This window comes from Erigeron canadensis, chromosome 8 (assembly GCF_010389155.1).
Source record: "Erigeron canadensis isolate Cc75 chromosome 8, C_canadensis_v1, whole genome shotgun sequence".
Classification (NCBI taxonomy): domain Eukaryota; kingdom Viridiplantae; phylum Streptophyta; class Magnoliopsida; order Asterales; family Asteraceae; genus Erigeron; species Erigeron canadensis.
Window position 1 is genome coordinate 7,178,676 of NC_057768.1, and position 9,479 is coordinate 7,188,154.

At 37.3% G+C, this 9,479-nt stretch overlaps 2 protein-coding genes across 2 annotated transcripts; both read left to right on the forward strand.

Annotated features, from left to right (window-relative positions):
* Positions 1 to 7,753: 7,753 nt before the first annotated feature.
* LOC122610191 (uncharacterized protein K02A2.6-like) lies at positions 7,754 to 8,407 on the forward strand. The gene is made up of 2 exons (XM_043783183.1): positions 7,754 to 8,002; positions 8,054 to 8,407. Exons 1-2 carry the CDS (start codon positions 7,754 to 7,756, stop codon positions 8,405 to 8,407), a joined length of 603 nt encoding a protein of 200 aa, XP_043639118.1.
* A 123-nt stretch (positions 8,408 to 8,530) lies between these two features.
* Positions 8,531 to 8,917, forward strand: LOC122610192. Its single transcript, XM_043783184.1, has one exon. The coding sequence runs from the start codon at positions 8,531 to 8,533 to the stop codon at positions 8,915 to 8,917; it is 387 nt and encodes a 128-aa protein (XP_043639119.1).
* The last annotated feature ends 562 nt before the right edge of the window (positions 8,918 to 9,479 follow it).

Sequence of the window (9,479 nt, forward strand, 5' to 3'; positions counted from 1 at the left end):
TTTTAAAGCAACTGTTTTGTCGTTTTGGTTGTCCTAAGGCCTTAATAAGTGATCGTGGAACTCATTTTGCGAATCACCAACTTGCTAAGGTGTTTAAAAGGTATGGTTTTCATCATCGTTTCTCTACTTCTTATCACCCGCAAACGAGTGGCCAAGTAGAAAATACAAATAGGGCGTTAAAACGAATTTTAGAGAAAACCATAGGTGATAATCCTAAAAATTGGTCAAAGAAATTGGATGATGCATTATGGGCCTTTACGACCACATTTAAGACTCCACTTGGGACTACACCTTATCAGTTATTGTATGGAAAGACATGTCATTTGCCTTTAGAGATAGAGCATAAGGCTTATTGGGCTCTTAGAAATTGTAATATGGACTTAATTGAAAGTGGTGAGTTAAGAATGTTACAATTAAATGAGTTAGATGAGTTAAGATTGCATGCTTATGAAAACTCAAAGCTCTATAAAGAAAGAACAAAGGTTTGACATGATCATAGGTTGAGAAGGAAAGATTTCTAGGTAGGTGATAAAGTTTTGTTGGTCATTTCAAAGTTTAAGTTGAAACAACCTAAATTGACTTCAAGATGGATGGGACCCTATGTCATTAAACATATTTATCCTTTGGGGTATGTGGAATTGTATAAGGGAAATGGGGAAACATTTATTATCAATGGCCATGGTTGAAGATTTTTAATGAAGAAGCTTGTGATGAAGGATTTGTGGTTGATCAACTCCCATTCTATGCAATTGATAAGTGATGGGTGATGTGAGTCTAGCTAACGACTCTTTAATAAATTAAGCGCTTCTCGGGAGGCAACCCGTGTATTTTATTTATTTCATTTTTCGCTTCTTATATTGAAAAAATCCAAAAACATTTGAAAAATCGAAAAAACCAAAAAGATTTTGTTTTCTTAGTTTAGATATGTTTATTTTTCGTTTTTATAGTTTTTTGTTGAGATGTGCAGGTTCCGAAGTGTCCAGAGGTGTTACGGTAAGTAAAAACAAGCCAAGGTAAGTTTTAAAGGTAAGTTCAGGAGGTGGTGCGCCACACCTGGAAGTAAATCAAAAATTGCAATCTTCCTGAGCAAAAAAATGCGACGCACCAAATGAAGGGGTGCGCCGCACCACCTATGTATTTGACCAGTTTTGAACTCGTTGACTTCCATTGACTTTCTGGATTAGGTTAGGATTTTAGTGGGCCCCGAAAATCTGGAAAATAAGCCTACCCATTTGTTTTTCTCCTGGCCACGACACAAACACACACACATACTAGTTTTGCTTTCTTTTCTCTCAAAGACAATCAATCCAACTTTCAAATCAATTTCAATTTCTCTTTTCTTTTTAATTGTTCATCAAAATGGTTAGAGGATTGTTTTCAAGGGTAAGCTTTCTTCCATCATCTCTATTGTTCTTGCATGTAATCCGAATTCAAAGTGGGTTTTCAAAACTAATGAGTTTAAGACGAAATTACTTGAATCTTTTGAAAGGGTTTTGTGTTTTTTATTGATTACACTTATATTGTACAAGTAATTTTGGTTAATTTGCAGAAATTCGGATTGGGTTCTTGAGAAATTTGAAAATAATTTGGGGCTTTTGGTTGTAAATAGGTTGGGATGGTTTATTGATGATTGAATTAGTGTGGAATCGTTTTAATTTGGATTGATTTTGTGTTTATAGTTCGGATTGTGGTTAGGGTTCTTGAAAGTGATATATATTTAAATTTCAGAGGGAAGAAAGGGGGTTGGTTCTTGAAAGTGACATATATTTTTAAGCAGGTGCGACGCACCGGTCAGGTGGTGCGCCGCATATCGGGGTTTCAATTTTTCTGAATATAGGAAGGTGCGCCACACATGGGCTGTTGTATGTCGATTTTTGTTTGTTTTGGTTCCCGTAACTCACGTTTGTCTTGCTTTGTTGTTTTTTGTTTGATGTTGCAGAAGGGGAAACAGGTTGAGCAGTCCAGTAGTGATGAATTTGTTCTGGGGATTCGAAGAGGCTATGATTTCACCGAGCCGGACCCGAATGACCATTATCGTTACAAGGACGGTTCGCTTACTTTGAAAATGCTAAAAATCACCCAGCTGAACCACATGATTGGTTACGTTTTCCAGGGGTGACGGGAAACGAACGTGTGCATTATTTGAACCGGCTTCAAGACTTGAGGTACAAACACGTTATGGAACATAAGGTTGTTAGTTGGTCGGATTTTGAAAATTTGAATTTGAAAGACCCTGTTTTGAAAATGTTGACTTGCAAAAGTAGGAATGCTAATGGTGAAATAATGACGTATAAGATGTGGGAAAATATTTTTAGTTTTGATATGACACCGGTTCGTGAGTGGTGTCTTGAGTTTTTGAGCACCATTTGGGTTGATACGAATTTGAAACGTGAAGAGTTTTATACAAAAAAAGTAATTCATTTTCGGGCAGGGGGTATTCAAAGGCATTGCACGGTGCCTGAGTTTGCATATTTATCCGGGATGGTTTCGGGGGCGGAATTGAATCATTGGGAGACTTATGAGTTTTTGCGTAAAGGAGTGTATGATAAGGATGTAACTGGTTTTGGGAATGATAAAACGACTAAAGATTTTTGGTTTGAGATTGGTGGGAGTGGTAAGTTAGTTATGGCAGTGAGTAAGGTATCGGAAATTCAGGTACCTATTTTGAAAGTTATTCACCGTATGATCACTCATTGTTTCTTGGCTAGGAATGATCATAATGAGAAGGTTTCACCCACCAATTTTTGGTTGATGAGATTGTTTTATGAGGGGTCCCCGACTACTTTTGCTTGTGCACCATATGTGTTAGCTAAGTATCTTGCTTCGCATAAGGATCGGGTTTTGGTTTGTGGAAACTTTATTTGTAAGGTTTATGTGATGTTGGGATTTGATACGGGTAGGAATACTAGAGCTTTGATTAAGGTGTCGTGTAGTCATTTTGGGGTGAATGATTTGATTGGCTTTGGGTTGATATATGAGGTGGATGGTAGGGATGTTTTTGTGGGGGATTTGCCCGAGGAGCATAGGCCGGTTGGGAAGAGGCGTATAGGGGATGGTACTAGAGCACCTCAGTTTGCGGGGGGATCTTCTTCATCATCATCTGCTTTTGATTTGTCTTCTTTGCAGGGTGCAGTTTTTGGGTAGCAGGGTACGACTGATATGTTGCTTGATAATGCCCGGACGGTTAATAGTATGCTTGGTAGAGTTTTGGATCAACAAGAGCACTTTCGTCCCATGTGGCAGAAACAGTTTGAGCAGCAACACGAGCAGCAGTACGGGCATTTAGATGAGGATGATCGCCCCGAGCTCCCTACTTATACTCCTTCAGAGATTATACCCCCTAGTCAGGGTACTTTTGATTATCTTTTTCCTTCGCAGGGCTATCAGCAGGAGTCGTATGCTTATCGGCCTCCCGAGTTTGATCCTACCACTTAGTCTACTGGATACGGGATGTACATCGGTGCTCCAGGTTATGGGGGAGATTTCTTTAGTTACTCTACACCGGTAGGAGACGAGGCTGGGGGTCGATCTACTATGGGTACTCCAAACATTGTTCCGGGTGGAGATTTCTTTTCTGAGGGTGATGGTCGTGCTGGAGGAGATGGTGTAGATTCTATTTTCCCTCCTCCTGAGTTTTGATATGATTGTGATTGTGGTTGATGGCGGTGCTGGATTTCGTGGGCATTGAGTCATCGTGATGATATTGGAAAGGAGCAATTCATGTGCATATGCTGGCAGTAAGTTCAGCGCCTATTCATTTTTGACGATTCTACCGAGCATACAAACGTTTACCAACATCCGGCAAGTTCTCAAAATCTTTTCTTTCTTTTATTTTTGCTGTTACCTATTTCCCATAGATTGTCTTTAGTTCATTGTGCAATGGGGGCATTATACAACTCAAGTATGGGGGGAGGGGTAAATAGGAAAAAGCCGGGTGACTTTTAAGACTTTTTGAACTTTTGATTGCTTGTCCTTATAGTTTAATTGCTTTGTCATATAGGATTTAATCATATTAGTAATTAAACTATATTCCCTTTGGTAAACACGTTTAAATTGTGAAATGTGTTTTGAATGATTATTTAGGCAAATCCCTTCTGGATTGATTATATGACTAGCACACTTATATCCCAAAACACCGAATACGTGAGATCTTGATTCATCTTTAGTATGATAGGTGTACGGTTTTTGGATTTATCCGGAAGTAAGGGTCTCTTTTAGAGCTATGAACTATGATGTGCAAGTTTGAGGTTTTCCACTTCTGTTTATTTCTTTCTTTGATATGAGTGTGTCGGTGATTGCGCTGATTCTATAACTTGTCTTAGTTGATCGTCCCGTAGTTTGCTAGATGATAAAGAGGTAAATTTAGGATTAAACCCTTGTTCTTTGTTTATCACCCTTTGTTTATGTTATCATTGTTTAACCATGTTTTTGTGCATGTGTTTAAGTAGCTAATCGCATTGGTTAGTGAATATCCCTTGTTTAAACCCTTGTTTGCACTCATTTTTAGTGCAAGATACATTTAAAAAACTTGTTGAGCCTCGCCTTTTCTTTTGTGTGAAATCCACCTAAATATTTAACCTATTCTCGCCATACCGATAGTCGAAATCCATGGTTGGTCATTAGTTGCCTATACTAGTTGGATGGTTTGGGATTGTCTTGGTTGTGTCTGGTTGGTATATTTTCTATTATTGGGGTAGATTGATTTTGTCATGATTTTGGATTAAGTCTAGATTATTCAGTTTAGCATGATATTTATGATTTGTCAATATGTTTTAAAGTTCAAAAATGGGGTACCAATTAGACAGGGTAAAAGTAGTTCATTAAAAAAAAAGAAGAAAAACGAACTTCGACTGTAAGTTGGTATTTCCCTCATTTTTGTCAAATCAAGTTAAGTTGGTGAGTTAGTTAGACCAACAATTGCTTCATTGTTTTTAGTTTTGGTATTTGAGTTGGTATATATGTTTAAACCAACAAAATGTTCTTAAATTGTTTATATTCTTCATTTGAAGTTGGTAGAGTTTGTTAAAGCCAATATGGGTAAGATTCGGTGGTTTGAAGTCGTTTGAATGTAATACACCATAATGGTGTCGGTTTTTATTGGTCTATTGGGGGAGTAGTGTCGGGAGAACGTCTTATGGGTTATGGTTAGATGGCAACTAGTGATATGGGTTGTGATGGACTAGACTATATGCAAAACTTTGTTAATTGTTGTGTTATTTCTTTTTAACACCAATTATATCCCTAAATTTCCATACACATTGTTAATGACTCTTGTAAGCCTCAGAATTGTACATTACAGCCGTTTATTACCTCTTTTGATAGACGTTATATGGTGCTGTCGCCATGGCGACTTAGGGATGATTCTATTAAAAGCCTATGGTTAAAATATATGCATCACGACTATGGTTTGAGTGATTGATACAATATTTCAACCCCAATAGTTTGTAGTTGGAGTACGTTAGTTCAGATATTCTTCTTTCATTTGATTAAAGTGCTTAGTCGTGTTTTTGAGGATTGTGGATCATTCAAATATTGTCAAACATTTCAATTTTCATTTAAGATTAAAACTACTTAATCATCTCTTTTGTTTTCTAACTTTCATGGTTTAGCTTCTTTTTGATTATTTTCATGTTTTGCAATCGAGAACTAAGGGAATGAATGTTTTGAAATCTGAGTTTGCTTGAGGACAAGCAAGGCTTAAGTATGGGGGAATTTGATATGTCCATTTATATATACATTCCCATATCATTTCTAAGACGTTTTAAGCTTAATTATGTGCAAATTACATGTATATTTGATGCTTTGATGGTATTGTTAGTGATTGCAGGCTTATAACAGGTGAAATGGTTAGAAACGGCTTTTGGATGACTAAAAGATGCATAAGGATAATTCGTGAACGTGTACAAGTGAAGACGGAATGAAAATTACAAGTTTTGGCTGAAAACAGAGCTAGTGCGTCGCACCTGGAAGGCTGGTGCGGAGCATATTTTGATTAGAGAGTTGGAAGATGTGAGAAAACAGGGAGGTGCGGTGCACCAACCCTGTGGTGCGTCGCATATCGGGCAGAGATATTTTTGGAAACAAGGCCAGGTGCGCCGCACCTAATGCTTGGTGCCCGCACCTGTGTGAAGACTTTTGTAGAACACTATAAATACAAGACCAAAACCCTCCCATTCGATATACTTTCACTTCCAATCGATTTTAGGGTTTCTTGAGGCACTTTTTAGCAGCTTTTGCGTTCTCCAAGTTCTAAGGTTGCTCGAAGGATTCAAGGCATTCAAACATCGATTTCTTTAGCTTTTCATTCTCTTTCGCACTTTGGTATAAGATGTTTACTCTTTCTTTTACTATTTGTGACTTATTTATGATTATGTCTAGCTAAATAACTTCATCATCCACTGAGATGAAGTGACACATTGAATAATGGTTGCATAATCTTTTGAATTCAAGTTTGTCGAAATCTTAATGTTTTGAGTTCTTGTGCTCTTATCTACTGTTTGTTGATAATCTATGAATGATTTAGAGGTATCTAAGTTTAGGAGTAAACTGTTTTAGTTAATTGGGTACAATTAATAGGTGTTGACTTGTGGTAACAAGACAATAAACAACAATAGATAACGGTTTGGTAAAATCGATAGACAAGATTGTTTACAATAACAATATAAATTCGTCAATTTAGTAGGTCTTGATAGGGAAGGTGGTCACCGGAACTTAGGGGTCGAAAGATTGGTTAATGGGTCGGATAGGGTAATAAGATAGGAGCGCTACTAGTGAGTTCTTTGTTTAACCTCGTTATAAAATCAACAAGTTGAATTGGTTTTAACATAGATGCAACCTAAATAATGTGTGTCATGGAGTCGAAGTGGATGATCTTTTAATTCTATTTGATATACAACAATTCTCTATTCGATAAATTCTACGGAATTTCTAACTCTTTCAATCAAACTGACTTTTCAAATAAAACCAAGATGACGTGGTGTCTTTAAAAACCAAACTCTTTCTAAAACTACTTAAAACTCACTTGCTCTTAAGCAGTCTCTGTGTTCGACCTCGTCTACCTTAAAAATATACTATACACGGTTGGGTCCACTGCCCATAAGTGTGTACTAGTCGTTAATTAGGTAGTTCTTGTTTATAAATTTTATAACTCGATTTTGCACATCAGTCATTACCCTTTGAGTTAATGTGTGATGCTAGCGACTTTGCCTTAGGATCCGTTTTAGTCCAAAGGGAGGATAAACATTTCCGTTCCATTTCTTATGCTAGCAAGACCTTGAATCCGGCCTAACAAAATTACACTTTGACTGAAAAAGAATTGTTGGCCGTTGTGTATGCTTTTGACAAATTTCGTCCCTACTTGGTTTTGAATAAGACTATTGTTTACACGGATCATTCCGCATTGAGGTACTTGTTTTCTAAACAAGATGCCTAGCCCCGTCTCATCCATTGGGTCTTGCTTTTGCAAGAATTCAACATTGAGATCAAAGATAAAAAGGGGGCGGAAAATGTGGCAGCCGACCATTTAAGTAGGCTCGAAAACCCTCACCTTGAGGAGTTACAAGAGCATGAAATTAATGATGCATTTCCTGATGAAGATTTGATGCAGGTACAAGATGAAGAAGAAACATGGTATGCAGACATACCTAATTATCTTTGTGCTAACGTTCTTTCGGAAGAAATGGCATCTCAATAAAAGAGAAATTTTTTTTCTGAGATGAAACATTATTTTTGGAAAGAACCGTATTTGTTTAGAATGTGTGCAGATGGGATGATCAGGAGGTGTGTTTCCGATGCTGAAACCCGGAAGATTTTGGATTTATGTCACTATGGACCTACCGATGGTCATTATGGACCATCTGTGACCGGTAAGAAAGTTTATGATGCAGGTTCTTATTGGCCTACCATTTTTCAGGAAGCAAAGACTCTAGTTGAGACTTGTGACTCTTGCCAGCGACAAGGTAACATTTCGAAAAGTGACGAAATGCCCCAACAAATGATTCAGGTATATGAAGTTTTTGATGTTTGGCGTATTGACTTCATGGGACCTTTTTAGCCGTCCAATAAGTTCCTTTATATCTTAGTTGTTGTTGATTATGTGTCTAATTGGGCGGAAGGCAAGGCTTTGCCAACCAATGATACTAGGGTGGTCATAGACTTTTTGAAACAGCTGTTCTGTAGGTTTGGTGTTCCTCGTGCTCTTATTAGTGACCGTGATACTCATTTTGCTAACCATCAATTGGCTAAGGTGTTAAAGAGGTATGGTGTCACGCACCGTTTTTCTACCTCTTACTACCCTCAAACTAGCGGTCAAGTAGAGAACATAAACCGTGCCTTAAAACGAATTCTTGAAAAAACTGTAGGAGATAGCCCCAAGATTTGGTCTAAAAAGTTAGATGATGCTCTTTAGGCATTTCGGACCGCCTATAAGACGCCTATTGGTACTACACCATACTGGCTTCTTTATGGCAAGACTTGTCACCTACCGGTTGAAATTGAACATAAGGCATATTGGGCTTTAAAGAATTGTAACATGGATTTGTTAAAAGCAGGTGAACATAGGTTTTTACAATTGCATGAGCTTGATGAGCTTAGATTAGGTGACTATGATAATTCCATGTTGTACAAAGAGAGAACCATAGTTTGGCATGACAAAAAGCTCCGTAGGAAAGACTTTAAAGCGAGAGATAAAGTTTTTTTGTTTTTGTCTAAGTTCAAGATTAAGCAACCTAAATTGACTTCTCGTTGGATAGGACCCTATGTAATTAAGCAAGTATATCCGTCAGGGTATATCAAATTGTTTAAACAGAATGGGGGGTCGTTTATTGTCAATGGTCGCAGGTTGAAGTTATATCATGAAGAGGAAGCTGTTGAGGGAGTTCAATTTGAGGAACTCCCATTGTTTGATCTAGAAGAATAACTCATGATGAAGTCTAGCTAAAGACTCGTTAATAAATTAAGCGCTTCTCGGGAGGCAACCCGTGTTTGCCTTTTGTTTTTCTTAGTGTTATTTCTTTTATTTTGCATTTTTATAGCTTTTTGTTGAGATTTGCATGTTTCAAGGTGCCCAGCATTACGGTAAGTCTTAAGTGTGGGGTAGGTAAGTCAAAATGATGCAAAGCTAGGTAATTTTATTTTTAATTTTTGTCTAGCATAATGTCATTTTTTTTAATATAAAAAATCCAAAAAAAAATTGAAAAAGTTAAAAAATATAAAAAAATTGAAAAACAAACAAAATACAAAAAGATTTTGAATTTTTTTTTAGTTTAGTTGATGTATGTTGAAGTTCATTGTGGAAATGAGTGAAAATTTCCGAAAAATGGATTGTAAGGGGCTAATGGCCATTATCTGTTATCATGGCCGTTAGGATGGTTTTGTGAGATTAGAATTTGTCAGATACTCATGCCCGTTATAGGTTGTCATACCCGTGATACGTCCGTGATTCGTTACCCACTGGAATGGCCGTTAGGATTTTGTAATGG